The sequence below is a fragment of the Amblyraja radiata genome, chromosome 8, assembly GCF_010909765.2.
Source record: "Amblyraja radiata isolate CabotCenter1 chromosome 8, sAmbRad1.1.pri, whole genome shotgun sequence".
NCBI classification, from domain to species: Eukaryota; Metazoa; Chordata; class Chondrichthyes; order Rajiformes; family Rajidae; genus Amblyraja; species Amblyraja radiata.
The window spans coordinates 76,849,238-76,875,589 of NC_045963.1; the positions used below are offsets into that span (position 1 = coordinate 76,849,238).

Consider the following 26,352-nt stretch of genomic DNA (forward strand, 5'->3'; position numbering starts at 1 on the left):
TCTGCAAATAATATTTTGGATAGACATCTGTAAAATGTATTAATAAAAAAACAATTTTGAAACTGCCTCTATAAGATTTTTAAAAAAAGGTATCAGAGCGAAAACATAGACAAGAAAAGTTATTGGTACTGTCTTACATTTACCTTAGCTTTTCCATCTTGAGTCGACATGTAGCCAACACACATGCTCTCGGTGGTATGACTCCATAAAAACTCAACTGCATGGGAGAAAGATTAAAATATGATGAAAGTAAATTCAAGTGGCATAATAGAAGCAGTTATTCAGGTCAAATACAACGCCTAACAAGACAGTCAGAACAGTTTTCCCAGGTTGGAAGCGTCAAGGACTTTGAGGCGAGAGAGGGGATAAGTTTGAAAAGGAGATGTGTAGGAAGGAACTGCAAAGCAGACAAACAAATGCTCGAGTAACTCAGCGGGCCAGGCAGCATCTCTGGAGAGAAGGAATGGGTGACGTTGTTTTGGGTCGAGACCCTCCTTCGTATTCGAACCTGAAGAGGGGTCACGGTGGCGCAGCAGGAGAGTTGCTGCCTTACAGCGAATGCAGCCCCGGAGACCCGGGTTCGATCCCGACTACGGGTGCTGTCTGTACGGAGTTGTACGTTCTCCCCATGTGGGTTTTCTCCGAGATCTTCGATTTCCTCCCACACTCCAAAGATGTACGTACATGTTTGTAGGTTAATTATCTTGGTAAAGGACCTGTCCCACTGTACGAGGTAATTCAAAAGTTCTCCCGAGTTTTCCCCTGATTCGAACTCGGAGAATGTCCGTAGCGGGTCCGTAGGAGTTCGTGGATGTCTCGTAGCGGCTCGTACGAGTAACGGTAGGTACTTGGGAAATCCGGTAAACTCGTGATGTTTTTTCAACTGTGAAAAATGTCCACGAGTAAAAAAAATACTTGTGATGAAAAAAATTGTTACTTTTTACTCGTACGAGCCGCTACGAGACATCCACAAACTCCTACGGACCCGCTACGGACATTCTCCGAGGAGAAAACTCGGGAGAACTCTTGAATTACCTCGTACAGTGGGACAGGCCCTTAAATGTAAACATTGTCCCTAGTGAGTGTAGGATAGTGTTAGTGTGCGGGGATCGCTGGTCGGCGCGGACCCGGTGGGCCGAAGAGCCTGTTTCCACACTGTATCACTAAACTAAACCTGAGATGTCACCCATTCCTTCTCTCCAGAGTTGCTGCCTGTCCCGTTGAAAGGAGGCAAGTTGAATTTTTTTTTTACACAGAAAGTGGTGGGTGCCTGGAACAGCTCCCAGGAGCGGTGGTGGTGGAGGCAGATACAATAGTGGAGTTTAGAAGGTTTTCAGAGAGGCACATGGATATGCAGGGAATGGAGAGATATGAGTGAGGCAGGTAGGGTTTGTCTTGGCATCGTGTTCAGCACAAATGTTGTGGGCCGAAGGGCCTGCTCTTGTGCTGTGCCTTTCTATGTTCTGGTCAAACAAAAAGCTGTACATTTTCCAAAGAGCAGCAATTTCAAGTTCAGTCGGCACGCCATGACAAAGCTAGTCCATTTCATTTTCTAATACAAATCTAAATTTCGCTATGTTTAATGAAGGAAGATTTGCTTAAATTAAAAATAATTTAGTGCTCAAACTGCAAGCGAATTGTATTTAAAGTCAATTTTTCGGTATTTTCCTAATTTCTCCTCTGTTTTAATGATCAGCGGGAATCTCTCTTATCCATGACCATAGGGTAGGGTTGGTAAAGAAAAAGAAGTTTACATTCATACATTAACACTAGAACAACATTTGTTATGATACAAAGTTAATCATGAACTCATAAGTGATAGGAGCAGAATTAGGCCATTCGGCCCATCGAGTCTACTCCGCCATTCCATCATGGCTGATCTATCTCTCCCTCCTAACCCCATTCTCCTGCCTTCTCCCCATAACCCCTGACACCCGTACTAATCAATAATCTATCTATTACTGCCTTACAAATATCCATTGACGGCCTCCATTCACCACCCTCTGACTAAAGAAGTTCCTTCTCATTTCCTTCCTAAAGGAACATCCTTTAATTCTAAGGCCGTGACCTCTAGTCCTAGACTCTCCCACCAATGAAAACATCCTCTCCACATACACTCTATCCAAGCCTTTCACTATTCGGTACGTTTCAATGAGGTCCACCCTCATTCTTCTAAACTCCAGTGAGTACAGGCCCAGTGCCGCCAAACACTCATCATAGGTTAACCCACTCATTCCTGGGGTCATTCTTGTAAACCTCCTCTGGACCCTCTCCAGAGCCAGCACATCCTTCCTCAGATATGGTGCCCAAAATTGCTCGCAAAACTTCAAATGCAGGCTGACCAGCGCCTTATAGAGCCTCAGCATTACATCCCTGCTTTTGTATTCTCTTGAAATAAATGCTACCATTGCGTTTGCCTTCTTCAATATAATCTTCAGTATAATTTAATCTCTTTTGAGGGCTTGTGTTAGGGCGGGCGAAGAAAGAAATGCCTTTCATTCCCATTTTCCATGACATCCAACTCAGTCCAGTTGGCAGGAAAACTTGGAAGCATGCATATAAAAATCTGGAGCCTCATCTGGCGGCTAGCCCCTCTCTCTATGCAGTAACTTCATGCACATATATACAAGGGTGGCACGGTGGCGTAGCGGTATAGCTACTGCCTCACAGCGCCAGAGACCTGGGTTCGATCCTGACAATGGGTGCTTGTTTGTACGGAGTTTGTACGTTCTCTCCATGACCTGCGTGGGTTTTCTCTGAGATCTTCAGTTTCCTCTCACACTCCAAAGTCGTATAAGGTTGTAGGTTAATTGGCTTGGTATCAATGTAAAATTGTCCCTAGTGTGTGTAGGATAGTGTTAATGTGTGGGGATCACTGCATGGCGCGGACTCGGTGGGCCGAAGGGCCAGTTTCCACGCTGTATCTCTAAACTAAACCTCTCTGTCCATAATTAAGTCCAAATTAAGTTCTAGAGCAATGATGTATAGGGGCCACAATACTGCTTTAATTATATTACTGAGGTCAAAGATTGGTTTGGCCAGTATAATACATTGGTTTATTAATAAAATATATTGTGTCTTCAATTGTCACAATCTAAGAATAAGGGGTAGGCCATTTAGGACTGAGATGAGGAAAAACGTTTTCACCCAGAGAGTTGTGAATCTGTGCGCTTCTCTGCCACAGAAGGCAGTGGAGGCCAATTCACTGGATTTTTCAAGAGGGAGTTAGACTTAGCTCTTAGGGCTGAGGGAATCAAGGGATATGCGGAAAAAGCAGGAACGGGGTACTGATTTTAGATGATCAGCCATGATCATATCGAATGGCGGTGCAGGCTCGAAGGGCCGAATGGCCTACTCCTGCACTTATTTTGTTTTCTATGTTTCAAAAACATCAACATAAAATCAATAAGAAAAAAAGCCTCCTTCATTTTTTTTTAAAAAAGTACCTTCGATGTGGAGAAAAATAAAGGTTAGGTTAGGATGTTGCCTGGGTTTCAGCAACTAACTTACAGAGAATGGTTGAACAAGTTAGGTCTTTATTCTTTGGAGTGCAGAAGGTTAAGGGGGGACTTGATAGAGGTCTTTAAAATGATGAGAGGGATAGACAGAGTTGACGTGGATAAGCTTTTCCCATTGAGAGTACGGAAGATTCAAACAAGAGGACATGACTTGAGAATTAAGGGACAGAAGTTTAGGGGTAACATGAGGGGGAACTTCTTTACTCAGAGAGTGGTAGCTGTGTGGAATGAGCTTCCAGTGGAAGTGGTGGAGGCAGGCTCGATTTTATCATTTAAAAATAAATTGGATAGGTATATGGACGGGAAAAGGAATGGAGGGTTATGGTCTGAGTGCAGGTATATGGGACTAGAGGAGAATAAGTGTTCGGCACTGACTAGAAAGGCCGAGATGGCCTGTTTCCGTGCTGTAATTGTTATATGGTTATATGGTTATAGGAAGGAAAATGGCTAATTCTATCCTCTGGCATATCACTCATTTCAAATTCAGTAGCAAACATGCCAGTGATCCTCGCACACTAACGCTGTCCTATACACACTAGGGATTATTTACAATTACATCAAGCCAATTAACCTATAGACCTGTACGTCTTTGGAGTGTGGGAGGAAACTGGTGATCCCGGAGAAAACCCACGCAGGTCACGGGGAAAACGTACAAACTCTGCACAAACGGCACCCGTAGTCGGGATCGAACCCGGATCTCTGGTGCTGCGAGGCAGCAACTCTACCGCTGCACCACCACGCTGCCTTACGTGCTAAGTAAAAGATCCAACAGACGGAATGTGAACAACAAACCACCTTGATTGGGATGTTTGAGAAAGAACTGCAGATGCTGGAAAAAAATCGAAGGTAGACATTTTTGTCTACCTTGATTGGGAGATCAATAGGTTCCTTACTTATGTGTGGGAAGGAATTGCAGATGATGCTGGTTTACACCAAAGATAGACATAAAATGCTGGAGTAACTCAGCGAGATGGGCAGCATCTCTGGAAGGAAGGGATGGGAGAGGTTTCGGGTCGAGACCCTTCTTCAGACGGAGAGTCGGGGAGACGGAGGCATAGACACAATGGAAGGGTGAGGTGTGAAACATATCAAAGGGGACGATGATCAAGGAAATGTAGAATGGTTCATTGTTAGCTGAGGGGAAGGTGACAACGAGGCGTACAGTCAGTAATATTTAATCAGCTGGTAGACAAAAATGCTGGAGAAACTCAGCGGGTGCAGCAGCATCTATGGAGCAAAGGAAATAGGCAACGTTTCGGGCCGAAATCCAAGGGTTGAAGCCCGAAACGTTGCCATAGATGCTGCTGCACCCGCTGAGTTTCTCCAGCATTTTTGTCTACCTTCGATTTTCCAGCATCTGCAGTTCCTTCTTAAATATTTAATCAGCTATCTGGTACGACGCAGAGTAACGATCATATTGGAAACGTATTGATTACCTAGGAGGGCTGGTGTGTTCAGTGCCGACTCAGAGTCCATTGAACATCTGCAGCAACGGAGAACTATGACTCCGCCAAGTACAGAGTCCTCACAGGCTAGGAATGGTGAACCTATGAAGAACACAAAACGTGTTACTGCAGTTGGACAACAAACTTAAAACAACCGAAATAACAAACTTAAAATATCGGAAGAAGGGTCTCGACCCGAAACGTCACCCATTCCTTCACTCCAGAGTGGCTGCCTGTCCCGCTGAGTTACTTCAGCATTTTGCGTCTACCTTCGATTTAAACCAGCACCTGCAGTTCTTTCCTACACAAACTTAAAATAACTCCAGTTTGCAAAGTCCAAAAGAATTACCGCTGCAAAATTGATCCTATTCCCCATAAAAGCAAACTATCTGTAAATCATCAAATGTCTCCGTTTTACACACAGCGCCCGTCCCACTTGCATGCGATTGCGTGCGTTTGGCGCGACCAAACGGAAGCGTTCACGCAAAGTTCACGCGTGACTTCATTCGCGTCATGCTTACCAATCAGCTGGGCCGGAGGCGGGCCGACTGAATTTTGGCGTCGCACGGCGTCGGGCGGTGACGTCATCACGCAACGCCACGCCGGGTGGTGACGTCATCGCGCAACGCCACATGCTAGGCGTACGCCGTCAAGACGCTGCGTACGACCGCAATGCGCCTGCGTGCCGACAAGCCGTTGGCGCGCGAAGATTTCGGCCACTGCAAGAATTTTGGAGCCCCGCGCGATGTCGGGGCCAGCCCCGCACAACTCGGCGCTTCTAAGTGGGACCGGCCCCGCGCAGCCATACGGTGCCCGTACGCCTCAAGCGCACACGAGGTCACGTAATTTGCGAGCCAAGGCCGCGTAAGAGGGACAGGCCCTTAACTCTCAGGGTCAATGTCCGATGCATGTAGAAGGCTGACTTAAGAAAAAGCCCAGTTTAATTTGAGGAAGGACATTCTTGCTATTGAGGGAGTGCAGCATAGGTTAATGAGGTTAATTCCCGGGATGGTGGGACTGTCATATGATGAAAGGATGGGTCGGCTGGGCTTGTATTCACTGGAATTTAGAAGGATGAGAAGGTATCTTATAGAAACAAGGTGGCGGTGTCAGCCGTATGCTACAGGCTGGCAATAGTGAGCGTGGTGCTACAACTTCCTCAACTACGATAATCCGAGCTCCACAGAGGCCTGACTGGGTGACATTCTGAGTGTACAGAATGCTAGTGTGATCCTGACCACGTGGTCTCATTGAAACATATTCAATTATTAAGGGATTGGACAGGGTAGATGCAGGAAACATGTCCCCGATGTTGGGAGAGTCCAGAACCAGGGGCCACACAGTTTAAGAATACTTTTTCACACGGAGAGTTGTGAATTTGTGGAATTCTCAGCTTCAGCAGTGCGGGGCGATTCACTGGATGCATTCAAAAGAAAGTTAGATAGAGCTCTTGAAGATAGCGGAATCAAGGGATATAGGGAGAAGGCAGGAACGGGGTACTGATTGTGGATGATCAGCCATGATCACATTGAATGGCGGTGCAGGCTCGAAGGGCCGAATGGCCTACTCCTGCACCTATTGTCTACAGTGGCTTGCAAAAGTATTCGTACCCCTTGAACTTTTCCACATTTTGTCACGTTACAACCACAAACGTAAATGTATTTTATTGGGATTTTATGTGATAGACCAACACAAAACAGGACCAACACAAAGTTATGCATAATTGTGAAGTGGAAGGAAAATGATACATGGTTTTCACATTTTTTTACAAATAAAAAACTGAAAAGTGTGGCGTGTAAAAGTATTCAGCCCCCTTTACTCTGATACCCCTAAATAAAATCCAGTGCAACCAATTGCCTTCAGAGGTCACCTAATTAGAAAATAGAGTCCACTTGTGTGTAATCTAATCTCAGTATAAATACAGCTGTTCTGTGAAGGCCTCATAGGTTTGTTAGAGAACATTAGTGAACAAACAGCATCATGAAGCCCAAGGAACACACCAGACAGGTCAGGGATAAAGTTGTGGAGACGTTTAAAGCAGGGTTAGGTTATAAAAAAATATCCCAAGCTTTGAACATCTCACAGAGCACTGTTCAATCCATCATCCGAAAGTGGAAAGAGTATGGCACAACTGCAAACCTACCAAGACATGGCCGTCCACCTAAACTGACAGGCCGGACAAGGAGAGCATTGATCAGAAGCAGCAGAGATCCACTGCTCAGGTGGGAGAATCTGTCCACAGGACAACTATTAGTCGTGCACTCCACAAATCGGGCCTTTATGGAAGAGTGGCAAGAAGAAAGCCATTGTTGAAAAAAAGCCATAAGAAGTCCCGTTTGCAGTTTGCCATAAGCCATGTGGGGGACACAGCAAACATGTGGAGGAAGGTGCTCTGGTCAGATGAGACCAAAATTGAAGCTTTTGGCCTAAATGCAAACGCTATGTGTGGCGGAAAACTAACACTGCACATCACCCTGAACACACCATCCCCACTGTGAAACATGGTGGTGGCAGCATCATGCTTTGGGGATGCTTTTCTTCAGCAGGGACAGGGAAGCTGGTCAGAGTTGATGGGAAGATGGATGGAGCCAAATACAGGGCAATCTTGGAAGAAAACCCATTAGAGTCTGCAAAAGACTTGAGACTGGGGCGGAGGTTCACCTTCCAGCAGGACAACGACCCTAAACATACAGCCACAGCTACAAGGGAATGGTTTAGATCAAAGCATATTCATGTGTTAGAATGGCCCAGTCAAAGTCCAGACCTAAATCCAATTGAGAATCTCTGGCAAGACTTGAAAATTGCTGTTCACAGATGCTCTCCATCCAATCTGACTGAGCTTGAGCTATTTTGCAAAGAAGAATGGGCAAAAATTTCAGTCTCTAGATGTGCAAAACTGGTAGAGACATACCCCAAAAGACTTGCAGCTGTAATTGCAGCGAAAGGTGGTTCTACAAAGTATTGACTCAGGGGGGCTGAATACTTTTGCACGCCACACTTTTCAGTTTTTTATTTGTAAAAAAATGTGAAAACACATGTATCATTTTCCTTCCACTTCACAATTATGCACCACTTTGTGTTGGTCTATCACATAAAATCCCAATAAAATACATTTACGTTTGTGGTTGTAACGTGACAAAATGTGGAAAAGTTCAAGGGATATGAAAACTTTTGCAAGCCGCTGTATGTATCTATGTAAACACAAAATGTAAACTTTGTCACAGTTCTGATGCAAGAAAGAAAACTGATTTCTTCTTTGTGAAAATCCAGAGAGATTAGAAGCGTTAGACATGCAATCTTGCCAAAAACTAGGCTCACAATCTGTGAAAAGGAAATGAGAAAAAGAAAACAGAAAGAGTAAAATTGTTTATACACCTCCCTGCAGCTAACTTCCAGACACATGGGAACAAATGATTATCAGTTGTCAAAGGAGAATATTTCCAAAAATCTGTCTGGTATGTCAAAGGAATAAGAATAAGGGGCAAGCCATTTAGAACGGAGATGAGGAAACACTTTTTCACACAGAGAGTAGTGAGTCTGTGGAATTCTCTGCCTCAGAGGGCGGTGGAGGCAGGTTCTCTGGATGCTTTCAACAGAGAGCTAGATAGGGCTCTTAAAGATGGTGGAGTCAGGGGATATGGGGGAAGGCAGGAACGGGGTACTGATTGTGGATGATCAGCCATGATCACATTGAATGGAGGTGCTGGCTCGGAGGGCCGAATGGCCTACTCCTGCACCTATTTTCTATTGAGTATATCATGAAAAATCTTTGTTAATAAAATACCACCATATATGAAAAGGAGTATCTCAATGCATAACATTTTTATAGCATCTGGTTTCATGATCAACAGCTATCTTTCCACAGACCCTGCTGCCAACACACTCATCTGCATTGCTGGACAGTGATACATATCCTGTCACAATGAAAGCAATTAGCCACATTGAAATCATAGCTCGGAACAAGATCAAAACAGAAAGACTGCAATTTCTCAGAATCACATTTCCAAAATATCTAATTATGGCCAACAAAATTATTCTTTGCTTTCAATGGCTAATTAAGTTAACGAGTGAAAGTGAGTGGTTGCTGGCGAAGAACAGATTATGGAGATTGACACTGTGAATGAGCTGAATTAATAACTGAGGGTGCTCCAGCGCACTTGTCATTTCAACTCTGTATAAGTGGAAGAGATGCATCATTAGACACAGTAACCTTGCCCGGCTAGTTTCCTTTAAGGTTGCAACGTTAGTTTTGTACGTTCGCCCCGTGACCTGCGTGGGTTTTCACCGAGAACTTTGGTCTCCTCCCACACTCCAAAGACGCACAGGTTGGTAGGTTAATTGGCTTGGTATAAATGTAAAAATTGTCCCTAGTGTAAGGGTATGGACACGCTAGAGGCAGGAAACATGTTCCCGATGTTGGGGGGAGTCCAGAACCAGGGGCCACAGTTTAAGAATAAGGGGTAAGCCATTTAGAACGGAGATGAGGAAACACTTTTTCACACAGAAAGTTGTGAGTCTGTGGAATTCTCTGCCTCAGAGGGCGGTGGAGGCGGGTTCTCTGGATACTTTCAGAGAAGGCTAGATAGGGGTCTTAAAGATAGCGGAGTCAGGGGATATGTGGAGAAGGCAGGAACGGGGTACTGATTGGGGATGATCAGCCGTGATCACATTGAATGGCGGTGCTGGCTCGAAGGGCCAAATGGCCTACTCCTGCACCTATTGTCCATTGAATGTTAGTGAGCGGGAATCTCCGGTCAGTGCGGACTCGGTGGGCCGAAGGGCCTGTTTCCGCGCTGTATCTCTAAACTAAACAAAACGCTTTATACCCCCCCCTCCCCGAACAATGTCTCTTAACACTACCTCACCTTTCTTAATTTTATTTGCCCTTCTTTAATCCAGATGTGAATATGTATAAACATCTGTGAATACTCCATTAAACAGAGGCATGGATAAGTTTATTCTCTGCAGAATTTCATAAATAACTTTAAAACTACATGGTAATCTCCAGAAGATTAGTCATGCCATTGTGGTTACAGACATGTCCAAGCGTTAGATAAAATTTCAATTCGCAGCTAGAAAACGCAACAATTTCAAGTATTTCTTAGCCTGAAAGCTGGTGTGGATCATAATGGGAACAGCATGTTTTAGTTAAGTGGATCTCTTACTGTGAAAGCGGTCGAACTGAAGCAGTTAAAAAGGGAAATCTACAGCTTATTTTTCCTATTGAAAGGTAGGCAGAAAATGCAATGCAATAGAATAATGATGTTTATACTGCCCATATTGTGATACAAAATGCTAGAGTAACTCAGCAGGACAGGCAACATCTCTGGACAGAAGGAATGGATGACATTTCTGGTCGAGACCCTTCTTCATGCATCGACCCGAAATGTCACCCATTTCTTCTATCCAGAGGTGCTGCCTGCCCCGCTGAGTTACTGCAGCATTTGTGCCTATCTTCGGTGTAAACCTCGACCTGAGTGCAGCCTTCGATACAGTGAACCATAACATCCTGCTTACCAGACTTGGGGACCTTGGCATTGAAGGTTCTGCACTCAGCTGGCTCTGTTCCTACCTTTCCAACAGATCCCACTTCATCTCTCTCCATAACCACACCTCTGCTACAGCCACAGTCACTCAAGGCGTTCCCCAAGGCTCCGTACTCGGCCCCCTCCTCTTCATCATCTACATCCTCCCCCTTGGTCAGATACTCCGCCACTTCAACCTGGACTTCCATTGTTACGCCGATGACACCCAGATCTACCTCGGCACCAAATCCCCCCACAACCCCCCCCCCCTCTCCCATATCAACTCCTGTTTGTCAGCTATAAAAACCTGGATGCAACATAACTTCCTCAAACTCAACAGCGATAAAACAGAATTCCTCCTCATAGGCTCCAAATCCACTCAGCAAAATCAATAACCCCACTCTCACCATTGACGGCACCACTGTCTCCCCATCTCCCCAGGCCCGCAACCTTGGCGTGATCTTGGATTCCACCCTCTCCCTTGAGCCTCACATCCGCCATGTCATTAAAACCTCCTTCTTTCACCTCCGCAACATCGCCAAAATCAGACCCTCTCTCACACCTCCCGCTGCTGAAAGACTCATCCATGCCTTCATCTCCTCCCGACTGGACTACTGCAACTCACTTCTCCTTGGCATCAGCTCCACCTACATCAACCGACTCCAACTGGTCCAGAACGCAGCCGCCCGACTCATCACCCACACCAAATCCTGGCTTCACATCACTCCAGTCCTCAAACAACTTCACTGGCTTCCCATCTCCCACCGGATCACCTACAAAATCCTGGTCCTCACCTACAAAGCCCTCCACCATCTGCCCCCCCCATATCTCACTGACCTCCTCTCCCCCTACCAACCCTCACGGTCCCTCAGATCCACATCAGCCGGTCTCCTCTCCATGCACAAATCCAACCTCCGCAGTTTTGGGGACAGAGCCTTCTCCAGGGCAGCTCCCAGGCTCTGGAACTCCCTCCCCCAACTGATCCGCAATTTCCTTGTCCCTCACCATCTTCCAGTCCCGCCTCAAGACCCATCTCTTCACCTCTGCCTATCCTTAGCCCCACGTCCCCCTCCCTTTTCATCTGTGCATTAATTGCCTCATATTGTGTTTTGAATTGAATTCTGTCTTTAATTTGTGTACTAGTCATGTCTCTACTATTTATTTCATTCCCCTTACATGTTTTTCCTCTACTTGCTAAATTTTTGTAAGGTGTCCTTGAGACTCTTGAAAGGCGCCCATAAATAAAATGTATTATTATTATTATTATTAAACCACATCTGCAGTTCCCTCCTACACATCATGTCTAGGCTGGTCTTTTACTACACCTTTCCAATCAATGACACTACTCCTTGGTTCACTCATTCTTCCCCACCCAAACCCCCTCCTCCCCAGGTGAGTGATGTTTCAGGTCGAGATCCTTCTTTAGTCTGAAGAAGGGTCTTGACCCGACAACGTCACCAATTCCTTCTATCCAGCGACGCTGCCTGACCCGCTGAGTCACTCCTTTTTTTACATCTTCGGTGTAAACCAGCATCTGCAGTTCCTTCCTCCACCTCCTGGTTCAGGAGCAGCTTCTTTACAACATCCATCAGGCAATTGAACGTTACAAACACCAATCAATCTTCGAACTACGAACTTTCTTGGTTACACACGAGCATCTTCAGTCTTTGGTTTTGTTTTGCACTAATATTGTTTTTTTTAAATGTTTTTTTGCTTGTTTATTCTGTTATCTATTGGGTACTATGTTAACAAAACTTGTGCTGCTGCAAGTAAGAATGTCATTGTTCCATTTTGGTGCAAATGGCATTTAAGCACTCTTGGCTCTTGCTGCCCTTCTCCTACAGTATCCTCCCCACTGCGACTCAGTATCATGAATAGTTTGAATGATGAGTTCAAGTAATCCACTGCCTTCCTTTCTGCCGAAGTACTCACAGTGCCTTTAAATTTAGTGAGAAGGAACTGCAGATGCTGTTTAAACCAAAGATAGATACAAAAAAGCTGAAGTAACTCAGCGGGACAGGCTTATGGGCGAGACCAAACATAGACTGGGCGATCGTTTTGCTGAAGTCCGCCTGATCTTCCAGTGGCTAAACACTTTAATTCTCCTTCCCATTCCCACACTGACCTTTCTGTCCTCGGTCTCCTCCTTTTTCAGAGTGAGGCTAAACTCAAATTGGAGGAACAGCATCTCATATTTTGCTTGGGCAGCTTACACCCCAGTGGTATGAATATTGATTTCTCCAACTTCAAGTAGCCCCGGCATTCCCTCTCTCTCTATCCCCCCACCGTCGCACCAGCTTCTCGTTTTCACCCAACAAACAGCTAATATGGCCTGTTTCCCCCATCATCATTACTTTTTTTGCATATCTTTCATTCATTGTTCTTTATGTCTCCGCATCACCATCTATATCTCTTGTTTCACTTTCCACTGACTAGTCTGAAGAAGGGTCTCGGCCGACGTCAGAAGATCATTCAGGGGGTGAACCTTCAGAAAGCGCCTGGACCTGATGGTATACCCGGTCGAGTTCTCAAGACATGTGCAGACCAACTGGCTGGAGTTTTTACAGACATTTTCAACCTCTCACCTCTGAGGTTCCCACCTGCTTTAAGAGGGCATCAATAATACCGGTGCCCAAGAAGAGTAAGGCGACGTGCCTCAATGACTATCGACCAGTGGCACTAACGTCCGTGGTGATGAAGCGTTTTGAGAGGTTGGTTATGGTGCACATCAACTCCTACCTCGACAAGAATCTCGACCAACTACATTTCGCTTACCATCACATTAGGTCCACGGAGGATGCAATTTCACTGGCTCTCCACTCCGCACTGGACCACTTGGACAATAAAAACACTTACGTCAGGATGTTGTTTATAGACTACAGCTCGGCGTTCAATACCATCATCAAGCTGGTTACCATGGGGTGGAGGGTATTGCACCTGCAACCTGTTTCTCTCGCGGTTCACACTCGCCAGCCGCCTGCCTCTTTTGCGGGCTGGAAGAGTCTGTGTACCACGTGTATATCGAGTGCGTGAGGCTGCAGCCACTGTTCCAATACCTGAAGGGGCAGCTCTTTGCCTTCTGGCTGCATTTCTCACCCACCATCCTCATCTTTGGACACCCTGTGCGTAGGGGAGAGGGCAGGGCCGAAGATGTCCTGGTTGGGTTGCCCCTGGGCCTGGCCAAGCTGGCCATCCGCGGAATCACAGCGCCAGGCGGTGGAGGGCTTTACCCGAGCCGGCTGCCTGCCCCTTTTCCGTGGTTACGTCCGTGCCCGGATGGTGTTAGAGAGGGACTACGCCCTGTCCATGGGCACCCTGGGGGATTCCTGGGACCGCTGGGGGTTTGAATGTATTCTGGGCAAGGATTGCAATATATTTGTTTGGTAGTTTACTTTGTATATTTGTTTGTCTTGTATTATGGCGGTGGGTTCTGTTTTGTTTCATTGTATTGTAAATATTATTTTAATATTTGAATAAATATTTTTGAAAATTTTAAAAAGTAAACATTTAAAAAAAAGCTGGTTACCAAGCTCACGGAACTAGCTGGGTCTCTGCGCATCCCTCTGCAATTGGATCCTCGACTTCCTCATCTACAGACCACAGTCTGTTCGAATTGGCGGAAATACTTCATCCTCAGTAACAATCAGTACGGGCGCACCTCAAGGCTAGGGTGCTGTACTCACTCTATACTCATGACTGTGTAGCCGGACATAGTGCGAACTCCATCTTCAAGTTCGCCGACAACACCACCGTTGCAGAGTATACAAGTGGGATCGACCGATTGACCAAATGGTGCCAGCACAACCTGGCTCTCAATATCAGACTGTGGACTTTGGAAGAGGTAGGATGAGGACCCACAATTCTGTTTATATCAACAGGACGATGGTGGAGAGAGTCAAAAACTTCAAATTCCTGAGCGTGCATATTTCTGAAGATCTTTCCTGGACCCAGCACACTGATACAATTATAAAGAAAGCACATCAGCGCCTCTACTTCCTGAGAAGATTACAGAGATCCGGTATGTCAAAGAGGATTCTCTTGAACTTCTACAGGTGCACAGTAGAGAGCATATTGACTGGTTGCACCATTGCCTGGTTCGGCAACTTGAACGTCCAGGAGCGGAAAAGACTGCAAAAAGTTGTGAACACTGCCCGGTCCATCACCGGCTCTGACCTCCCCACCATCGAAGAGATTTATAGGATTCGCTGCCTCAAAAAGGCAGCCAACTTCAGACTCACACCATCCTGGCCACGCACTCATCTCACCACTGCCATCGGGAAGAAGGTACAGGAGCCTGAAAATTGTAACATTCAGGAACAGCTTCTTCCCTACAGCCATCAGGCTATTAAACACAACAACCTCATATAAGCTCTTAACTACAATAGACTATTATTATTATTATTATTATTATTATTATTGCACCATTATTGTTTGTTTTTTGGGTATGTGTGTATGCGTGTGTGTGTATATATGCGAGTGTGTGTATATATACACACAACTTTTTTTTCTCGCTCACAATTATCGTATTATTTACAGTGTACTATGTTTACATATTCTGTTGTGCTGCAGCAAGTAAGAATTTCATTGTTCTATCTGGGACATCGGACAATAAAACACTCTTGGCTCTTGACCAGAAACGTCACCCATTCCTTCTCTCCAGAGATGCTGCTGCCTGTCCGGCTGAGCTACTCCAGCTTTTTTAGTCCATCTTCGCCTTTAATTTTAGTTGAGATTCTGGAGCTGCTGAACAGCACCAACCGTTCAAGCAAACTCACATTGGCATCCATTCACTGCACCCATGATAAACAGCTGTCCAGTCAAAACACACAACTAAGCAGCGGAACTGCAGATCAGACACATATCTGTGATTAATTTCTCATCGTTCCCAGAACACCAGTAAAAATAAAACCAATCTCCAAAAAGAAATGCATTATACATGTTAGCTTTCATTTGTGTTCCAAAATTATATTCTTTGATTTTAATGTTGAAGTGGCTTTGAATCTAACAGAAGGCAAATGATGTAAGCTACAAAGTCATCTTGGTCTGGGAAGGTAAGAGTTTATGGTGTAAAGAAGAGATAAAATAAATGAATAAGGTGTGAGGGCAAAGAGTAAAACACATTCAGAAGTTTGCGTTTAGCACTGCAAATAATATTTAGATGCACAGACTCTCTTGCTCAGAGTAGGGGAATTGAGGACCAGAGGACATAGGTTTAAGGCAGGTCTGCCAACATTGGGTGAGAGTTGGGAGTGAGAAATTGTGAGAGACCAAGCCCGATGGAGCATAGCGACCGGGGGGTGGGGGGGGGGGGGGGGTGGGGGGGGGTGGGGGAGGGTGTCCCTCTCCCATTGGTACGGAACATTTGCATTTTTCAGCTTGAAATTGTGCAATATGGTGCATACTGTAGCGAGTCTTTTAACTTACACTTGAATGCAATATATATGCTTTAAATTGGATTGGAGCGTTTTTGAAAGGGGGGGGCTGTGTGATCACTGATCACTGGCCTTGGGGGTACTCGGTGAGGGAGTGGAGCAACCGAGTGGGGAGAGGGTGTGGAAGAAGGGTGTTCCCCCCTACCAGGGTAGGAACCTTTTGAAATTTGATGTATTAAAATCATGTTTTAGTGCACTGTAGAAGTATAATTTCAATGTTTTTTGTTTGAAGTATTTTTAAGAGGTAACTTTTTAAGGGGTAACTTTATCCACACAAAGGGTGATGGGTGTATGGAACAAGCTGCCAGAGGAGGTAGTTGAGGCAGGGACCATCCCAACATTTAAGAAAAAGTTAGACTGATACATGAATAGGACAGGTTTGGAGGGATGGACCAAAAGCAGGTGGCGTAGCTGGGACATGTTGGCGGGTGTGGGCAAGTTGCACCGAAGGGCCTGTTTTCACACTGTATCACTCTATGACTACATTATACCTCCACCATGCATGAATGCTTCAAAATCAAGTGATCGAGTTTTATTGCCATATACTCAAGCATAGAAACATAGAAAATAGGTGCAGGAATAGGCCATCGGCCCTCGAGCCAGCACTGCCATTCAATATGATCATGGCTATTCATCTAAAATCAGTACCTCTTTCCTGTTTTTTCCCCATATCCCTTGATGTCGATAGCCCCAAGAACTAAATGTAACTCTCACTTGAAAACATCCAGTGAATTGGCCTGCACTGCCTTCTGTGGCAGAGAATTCCACAGATTCACAACTCTCTGCGTGAAGAAAGTTTGTTCTCATCTCAGTCCTTACTGCCCCCCCCTTTATACTTAAACTGTGACCCATGGTTCTGAACGCCCCCAACATCGGGAACATTTTTCCTGCAGTTACAATAAGTGAAAATCCAGCAGGCAAGCAGGATGCTTTCACCAACCACCCCCATTTGAAGTCCACTATCTTCCACTGTATCTACCCAGTGCTTGGTACTTACTTCCAGCAGCCACTGGTTGTCCTCCAGGATGCACCGAGCCGCAGCCTGATCCATGCCGGTCACCTGGGCGAATTCGGCACAGACTCTCACGGCAGCGGCGCTCCTCTCTCCTCTTCCCTCCCCCCCCCCTCCCTCTCTCCTCTCTCTCCCTTCTATTTCCCCTAACTCTCTCTCCCCTCTCTTTCTTCTCTCCCCCCTCTTCTCTCTCCCTCCCTCTCTTCCCCCCCTCTCTCTCTTTCTCCCTCCCTCCCTCCCTCTCCCTCTCACCTCTCTCTCTTCCCCCCCCTCTCTCTCTCATCTCTCTCCCTCTCTCCCCCATTTCTCCCTCCCACCTCACTCTCCCCCTGGCTCTCTCTCTCCTCTCTCTTTCTCCTGTCTCTATCTCCTCTTTCTCTTTGCCCCCCCACCTCTCTCTCTTTCCCCCTCTCTCCCCTCTCTCTTCCCCCTCTCTCCCATTATCTCCTACCCTCTCCACCCCCTCTCTCTTCCCTCTTTCTTCCTTCTCACCCCTCTCTCTCTTCCCTCTCTCTCCCCCCCCTCTCCCCCCTCCCTCTCCCCTACCTCGCTACCCCCCCTCCCTCTTCTCTCTCTCCATTAACGCCCCCTCGGTCTCTCCCCTCTCTCTCCTCTCACCCCCTCTCTCTCCCCCCTGTCTCCTTCCCCTCTCTCTCTCTCCACCTCCCTTTGAGGGTCTGTCCCTTCGGCACAGAGACTCTCGCGACAGCGGCACAACGCTTCCGACGGCTCCGCGGCCCGGGACACTCACACTGTCCGGAATGCTCAATGGCCGGAGCTGCAGCGAGCGACTCGTCAGCACCGCAAACACTCGACAGCGCCACAAACACTCGCAAGTCCCCGCTCCCCGCATCTGTTCCCGCTGCTGGTTCTGCTCCCATCCCTCCCGCAGCCCCTGCTCTCCAACACCCGCGGACCATGCAGTTTATCCGAGTTTTGAAATTTCCGTTGATCACAAAATTTCTCACCACTGAGCGTGAGAAATTTCTTATCAGCGTGAGGGCGTGAGAGTTTGCTTGAGGGCGTGAGTCTCACACTCAAAGCGTGAGAGTTGGCAGCCCTGTTTAAGGTGAAGGGGAAAAGATATAATAGGAATCCGAGGGGTAACCTTTTTCACACAGAGGGTGGTGGGTGTATGGAACAAGCTGCCAGAGGAGGTAGTTGAGGCTGGGACTATCCTAACGTTTAAGAAACAGTTAGACAGGTGCATGGATAGGACAGGTGTGGAGGGGCATGGACCAAATGTAGGCAGATGGGACTAGTGTAGCTGGGACATTGCTGGCCGGTGTGGGCAAGTTGGGCCAAAAGGGCCTGTTTCCATGCTGTATGACTCTATAATATGTGACCACTCCACCAATTTGTATGATGTTATTGTAATTAAATTCAAGGTTGGATTATTAACCTTAATTAAAATAATAAGAAGTATAATGCTGTTAGTTGCTACACTTTAGAATCATAGTCATACGGTACAGAAAAGTTTATGGGCAAACTGGAATTTAGCACTGTAAACTTTTGTGCTTCCCCCAGTGCTGTAACCTACTATCGGGAGTCCTATATAGTAAGTACTTAATGAGGTAAATTTGGGATTTTTTTTAAAAGAACTTTGAAAACAAAAGTATGCAATGAACTTGGATTTGGAAAGAGTTTTTTGTTTAAAAAAAAAAATCATTTAAAAAAAAAAAAAGTGCCCTTTTCCCCCTCAAAGAACCATTCTTAAATATTTCCACTCCCTGTCACCCTTTCCCTGGGCCTCCCCTCCAGCACCCTCCACCCCACTTGCCCAAATTTAGCAATATCTCCGCTGCATACTGCTTATAAGCTGCACAAGCAAAAAACATCTGCCATCAGTTTGTCTGTCACCTGCTGCTTAAAGAGCTCCGAATGACTACGCCAGGCATTCTCAATTTGGCCGGGGGCCCGCGGATCCCGCTGGGATTCAGATCTAAATTGTAAACAGGATGCTGAGTGCCGACGGCGAGGGCTACAATCAGTTGCTCTCGGGACAAATGTAACTAAGCTGCTTTCCCGCCTGCTGGCTCAAGCCTACTGTCCTGCCAAGTATTCTTTCAGCTCTGCTAACAAACAGCCTGTTCAAGGCATCCCTTTTGCGGGAAGACAGTAAAAAAGTGGACGTACACACACACACACACTGTGCACCTTTGATGTCCCCTCCTCCCCCCCCCCCCACCCGGCCAATTATAAAAAGTGACAAGTAAAAATGCATCTGCATTTTATGAAATATTCCACTGGCATGTAAGATCCTTCAGATCTTGACCATGAGACGAAACTTGTACACAGATCGGCTGGACATTATGAAATGTCGGACATTTAGAATATTTCTGTGAAGAAATAAACAAATACTGATTCTATTGCGATTCCACCTCCGTCATATTGAAATATAAGCTTATGAATGCAATTTTACTACTCTGTACTGCACCAATATAAATTCATTTCAGGAGTAGATAATTTAGTTTTGAGAGCTTAGATATACAGCATGGAAACAGGCCCTTCAGCCCACCCACCATGACATTTTATTCGTATGGCTGTATGGTGACCACAAATTTCACTGTACCGATTGGTACATGTGACAATAAATGTCTCTTGTCTTGTCTCAGTTCAGTTTGTCAGTTTGGTTTATTGTCACATGTGCCGAGGTACATTGAAAAGCTTTTGCTGCGTGCTGACTAGCCCGTGGAAAGACAATACCAAGATTCAAGATTCAAGAGAGTTTATTGTCATGTGTCATAGAAACATAGGTGTAGGAGTAGGCCATTCGGCCCTTCGAGCCTGCACCACCATTCAATATGATCATGGCTGATCATCCAACTCAGTATCCTGTACCTGCCTTCTCTCCATACCCCTGATCCCTTTAGCCACAAGGGCCACATCTAACTCCCTCTTAAATATAGCCAATGAACTGGCCTCAACTACCTTCTGTGGCAGAGAGTTCCAGAGATTGTCCCTGATAGGACAATAAAATTCTTGCTTTGCTTCAGCACAACAGAATATAGAAGGCATGAATACAGAACAGATCAGTGTGTCCATATACCATTGTATAAATATATACACACATGAATAAATAAAACAGATAAAGTGCAAATAAACAGATAATGGGCTATTAATGTTCAGAGTTTTGTTTGAGTTGAGTTCAATAGCCTGATGGCTGTGGGGAAGAAGTTGTTTCTGAACCTGGACGTTGCAGTCTTCAGGCTCCTGTACCTTCTACCTGAAGGTAGTGGGGAAATGAGTGTGTGGCCAGGATGATGGTCCACACATGATATGTCCACTCCGACGGCCCATCACACTATTTCAATGTTATCCCAATTTCTGATCCACCTCCTTACACATTAGAGGCATTTTCTCACAGGGGCCAATCAATCTGTAAACCCACACGTCTTATGTGATCTGTGAGAGGAAATTGGACAACCTGGAGGAAACCCACACGGCCACTATGAGAACCTGCAAACTCCACACAGACGACACCCGAGGTCGGGATCAAACCCAGGTCTCTGGCGCTGTGAGGTAGCAACTCTACCAACTGCGCCACAAATATATGCATATGCAAGGAATATCTCTGAACACAGTCTTATATTTATTCGACAGTGCGGAACTATAACACCTTAAAGGGCCTGTCCCACTTACGCGATTTTTTTTGGCGACTTGCCGGCACCCGTCATAGTCGCAGCAGGTTGCCGAAAATTTCAGCATGTTGAAAATCCAGCGGCGACCAGAAAAAGGCACGACTCTTTTTGCGACTACTCACGACCATACAGGCGTCACGTGTCGACATGGTCGACACGTGACGCCTGAATGGTCGTGAGTAGTCGCTCAAAGAGTCGTTACCTTTTTCTGGTCGCCGTTCTGGTGACCATGTCGACACGTGACGCCTGTATGGTCATGAGTAGTCACTCAAAGAGTCGTACCTTTTTCTGGTCACCGCTGGATTTTCAACATGCTGAAAATTTTCGGAGACCTGCTGCGACTATGACGGGTGGCCGAAAAAAGTCACGTAAGTGGGACAGGCCCTTATAGGATTCCACACGAAAACTTAACCAATGATCAGCCAGACGTGACATGAAAATACATTACTAAATGACGATTAATTTAGTACAAATGTAATCTTTACTCTTACCCAATAATGGCCCTGTCCCAGGGTACGAGTTCATTCCAAGAGCTCTCCCGAGTTTAATAATAATCAAGCTCGTGGTAAGCACGGAGAATGAACATAGCGGGTACGTCGGAGCTCGGGGACGTCTCTTCGCGGCTCGTAACGCTAACGGCAGGTACTCGGGAAGACTCGCTACCTAACGGCAGGTAAGCTCGGGAAGACTCGTGAAGATTTTTCAACATGTTGAAAAATGCCCACGAGAGCCCCGAGTACCGACAAGCGGCCATTACCGTAAATCTCCGAGTTCGAATCAGGGGAAACTCGGGAGAGCTGTTGGAATGAACTCGTACCGTGGGACAGGGCCATTAAGGTACGTTGAATTGGACTGGCAGTTCAATGCTCTGTGCGAGTACATGGCATTATTTTATTACCGATATGCAAATTTACCAAATTATCCACCCTACAATGTTTTACTTTCAAGGAGTCCTTTGAAGTGAGATTGATTTAAAAAAAAAAAAAGAAGAAAAATCAAAACTTGCCCAACAAAGCTGCCTTTCAAACTTGAATGTAATGGCCCAGTTTCAAAAGAAAGCAGGTGCAACTATTTCCAATGCAACATATCCCACTGGCACCACAGCTGAATTAGTGATTAATTTTCTGGGCAGCAATAAAATAAAAGCAAGTGGTCTGAATAAGTGGCAGGTTTTGACAAGGATCAATGTCCTTCCTGAGCAGAGATGGTAAGTAAGCTTAGCTGTCAGAAGCAATTAAAAGAAATCAGTACTTTCGAACACCATATCATTTAGTATACAATAGGACACAACATGCTGGAGTAACTCAGCTGGTCAGGCAGCATCTCTAGAGAACATGGATAGGTGACGCTTTGCATGGGGATCTTTATTCTCCCGACTAGAGGCATAGAAGATTGGGAAGGGGATAGAAAGGAATATTTTATAGACAATAGGTGCAGGAGTAGGCGATTCAGCCCTTTGAGCCGATCAAGTCTGATCATCCCCAATCAGTACCTCGTTCCTGCCTTCCCCCCCATATCCCCTGACTCCGCTATCTTTAAGAGCCCGATCTAGCTCTCTCTTGAAAGTATCCAGAGAACCTGCCTCCACCGCCCTCTGAGGCAGAGAATTCCACAGACTCACCACTCTCTGAGAAAAAGTGTTTCCCCGTCTCTGTTCTAAATGGCCTACCCCTTATTCTTATTTTTTTTTCCTGCGGGAGGGCTATCTAAGACAAAAGGGTAGAGATAAGTTGCTGGAGTAACTCAGTGGGACTGACAGCATCTCTGGAGGGAAGGAACGGGTGACGTTTCAGGCCGAGACCCTTTTTCAGTGGAAAGGGAAACAAGAGGTGCAGACGGTGATGCAGAGAGATACAGAACAAATGAATGAAAGATATGCAAACATATAACGATGATAAAGGTAACAGGCCCTTGTTAGTGGTTTGCTAGGTGAGAACAAGAAGCTGGTGCGACATGGGTGTGGGAGGGATTGAGAGAGAGGGAATGCAGGGGCTACTTGAAGTTAGATAAATCAATATTCAAACAAAAGGGCATCAGTTTGAGATACGTTGGGGGTTCAGAGGGGATTTGAATGGGATTTTTTTAGCGTGGTGCGTATTTGGAATGCACTATCTGGGGAGGTGGTGGAGGCAGGTACTCTAATGTGGGTTAATGAGATCATTGTTGATGGGTACAATAGTCAGTGTGATGTGGTGGGTTTAAGGGATCGTTTCTTCAATCCCTTCAATGCTTTATCCACTGAAATATGATAACCTAAAGTGACTTTGAGGGGCCTGGATATCTTCCCATTGCTACCTAAAAGTCGTCTTAAGGTGACATTAACTGTAAAAATGCAGACACTTCCATGGCACAGTGACGCCAGGTTGTAGGTTTAGGTTTATTATAACCATATAATGTAGATAAATGTGAGGTTATTCACTTTGGCGGCAAGAACAAGGTGGCAGATTATAGACAATAGACAATAGGTGCAGGAGTAGGCCATTCGGCCCTTCGAGCCAGCACCGCCATTCAATGTAATCATGGCTGGCCATTCACAATCTGTACCCCGTTCATGCCTTCTCCCCATATCCCCTGACTCCACAATCCCAAAAAGCTCTATCTAACTCTCCCTTGAAAGCATCCAGAGAACCGGCCTCCACCGCCCTCTGAGGCAGAGAATTCCACAGACTCACAACTCTCTGTGTGAAAAAGTGTTTCCTCATCTCTGTTCTAAATGGCTTACTCCTTATTCTTAAACTGTGGCCCCTGGTTCTGGACTCCCCCAACATCGGGAGCATGTTTCCTGCCTCTAGTGTGTCCAAACCCTTAATAACCTTATATGTTTCAATAAGATATCCTCTCATCCTTCTAAATTCCAGAGGATACAAGCCCAGCCGCTCCAATCTATCAACATATGACAGTCCCGCCATCCCGGGAATTAACCTCGTGAACCTATGCTGCACTCCCTCAATAGCAAGAATGTCCTTCCTCAAGTTTGGAGACCAAAACTGCACACAATACTCCAGGTGTGGTCTCACTAGGGCCCTGTACAACTGCAGGATAACCTCTTTGCTCCTATACTCAACTCCGCTTGTTATGAAGGCCAACATGCCATTCGCTTACTTCACTGCCTGCTGTACCTGCATGCTTACTTTCAGTGACTGATGAACAAGGACCCCCAGATCCCGTTGTACTTCCCCTTTTCCCAACTTGACACCATTTAGATAATATTATCTCAATGGTGTCAGATTATGAAAAAGAAGGAAAAGAAGGAAGAAACAAGATAAGGAGTAGGAAAGAACTGCGGATGCTGGTTTTCGCCGAAGATAGACACAAAATGCTAGCGTAACTCAGCGGGACAGGCAACATCTCTGGATAGAACGAATGGGTGACCCTTCTTCAGACTAAAACTTTCTACGGTTTTAAGGAGCATCTAAAAGGTGGAAATGGAGGGAGAGACACAAAAGTTTAAGGTGGTCATTTGGGGAAATTGAGTGTACAGTGTACAAAGGCACAGCAGTTAAACCTGAAGATTGTCAAGAGGCCAGAACTGGAGGAACACAGAAGGTCTAAGGGCTGAAGATAACAGAACAGCAAGGAATTTAAAAAGTAAGATAAGGCTTAGAATTGAGCAACTTTAACTGGGATCCAGCGAAGGCAAGCAAATAGAGAATAGTAGTTGTTGATCATTAGGTCTCAAGCAGTAGACCTTGCCTGTCCTCGTGTTTACATGGAGTGGAATGAGACATTAAATCTGGAAATGCTGGAGATACAGTACTTCTGCAAAAGAGGTACAGAGTTAATAACTCAACATAGATTAATGATCTCCCTTTGCACAGATGTTGCACGATCTGCAGAGTATCTCCAGCGTGTTCTGCATTTATTTTAGCTCGCCAGAATCTTCAGTTTTTTTGCATCTTCAATTAAATAGCAGGGTGGCAAAGAATGAGTTGAAAGAGCTTAAAGGCACCAATTAAGGCTCTCGAAGCAGTTGAGCTGAGGCAGGCGGAGTTGTGAATAGTTACAAATCTTTTTCTACTCCCCTATCCGTGCTATCAATAGGTCTCATCAGGACATCAAGGATCTGCAAGAATTTATTTCAACATCAAGAACCAGGGGGGTGGGAAGCACAGGTTTTAGGTGAGAGGGGAAATATGTGATAGGAACTGAGGGGCAACATTTTCACATTGATGGTGGTGGGTATATGGAACGAGCTGCCAGGGCGGTGGGTCCTATCAACATTTTCCTCTCTCACCTTAAATCAATGAATGTCCTTTGGCTCTTGGTTCCCTTACTCTGGGTAAAAGACTCTGTGCATCTAACCCTCATCCTCTTCTCCGTGGATTGTCACCTTGTCGTGGTGGAGAAGCTTGTGTGGACCTGAGATCCTGAGAGCGATGCCGTCTGGAGCTATGCTCCTGGTAGGGCCACCCATGGCGGTAAGGTCGAGGGGGAGGTCTCTGACAAATAGCAATCCAACCAAGACCTCAACGGTGGAACAGGCGGAGGGCGATGGCTGACCTTAGTGGAGCGTGACAACGGCTGGGAAGGCGGATGAAGGCTGCGGCAGAAAAGGGTCTCCGGTCGTCTTGGACTCCATGCCACTGGATCCTGACCCAGATCTGTCAAGGACCGTGGGGTGGCTGTCTGTGCACCAGTCTCCCCACGTTAAACAAAGTCACGCACAGGCGTCCTCCCAAAAGAGGACGGTCATACTCGTTCCGAGTGACCGCCGATGATGATGAACCCTCATCCTCCTGCGTCCAATAAATAAAGTCCTACCTTGCCTGGTCTCTCCCCGCTGCTTCGGCCCTCAAGTCATGGTAACATCCTCATTAAAAAAAAAGATTGCCAACATCCTCGTTCTTACCTCAATGTAACTGTGACTGAGCTACATGTTTCAATAGACAATAGACAATAGGTGCAGGAGGAGGCCATTCGGCTCTTCGAGCCAGCACCGCCATTCAATGTGATCATGGCTGATCATCCACAATCAGTACCCCGTTCCTACCTTCTCCCCATATCCCCTGACACCGCTATTTTTAAGAGCCCTATCTAGCTCTCACTTGAAAGCATCCAGAGAACCTGCCTCCACCGCCCTCTGAGGCAGAGAATTCCAGAGTTTCTAAAGCATGTCTCGTGTTAAATTTTACTGCAAATGTTAGTTCAATCAAGCATCTATTTAAATTTAACCATCACACTTCTCCAAACTCAATTGCTCCAAAGTATTAACCCATCTTCACAGTAGGCTGGAGATGCAGCTCCACCCGCAGCGTTACTCCAGTACTTTGTATCCTCATTCCTTCAATCTCGTTTTGTCCTTGCTTATAAAAAGTTCATAAGTTGTAAGAGATATCTCCACCGTACAAAAACACCCATGGGCTTGGCCTCCACAGCCTTCTGCTGCAATGTATTCACCACAGAGGGTGAATTCCTCCTCAAAACGTCAAATACTTTGGTGGTAAAAGGAGAAAATAGAAAGCTATGCTTGAGCAGGTATGAAGATTAAAAGAGACCTCGCGCTGCCTAGGCAAGGCCAGCAGCATAATCAAGGACGAGTCGCACCCTGGCCACTCTCACTTCTCCCCTCTCCCATTGGGCAAAAAACATAGAAGTGTGAAGATGCACACCTCCAGATTCAGGGACAGTTTCTTCCCAGCTGTTATCAGGCAACTGAACCATCCTACCACAACCAGAGAGCAGTGCTGAACTACTATCTAACTCATTGGTGACCCTCGGACTATCTTTGATCGGTCTTTACCTTGCACTAAACACTAAAAGTTATTCCCTTATCATGTAT

At 45.9% G+C, this 26,352-nt stretch overlaps 1 protein-coding gene across 6 annotated transcripts in view; it reads right to left on the reverse strand.

Moving 5' to 3' along the window:
• tasp1 (taspase 1) overlaps window positions 1-26,352 on the reverse strand; it is a 104,095-nt gene that overhangs the window by 7,194 nt on the left and 70,549 nt on the right. For 3 of the 6 annotated variants that reach the window (XM_033026280.1, XM_033026278.1, XM_033026276.1), the window contains 2 exons: window positions 4,955-5,065; window positions 144-217 (listed from right to left, as the gene is read on the reverse strand). In XM_033026280.1, the coding sequence (XP_032882171.1) occupies window positions 144-217; window positions 4,955-5,065 (185 nt within the window). Of the gene's footprint in view, window positions 1-137; window positions 218-4,954; window positions 5,066-26,352 lie in introns of all 6 variants that reach the window. The other 3 variants (XM_033026277.1, XM_033026279.1, XM_033026275.1) reach the window with 1 other exon arrangement.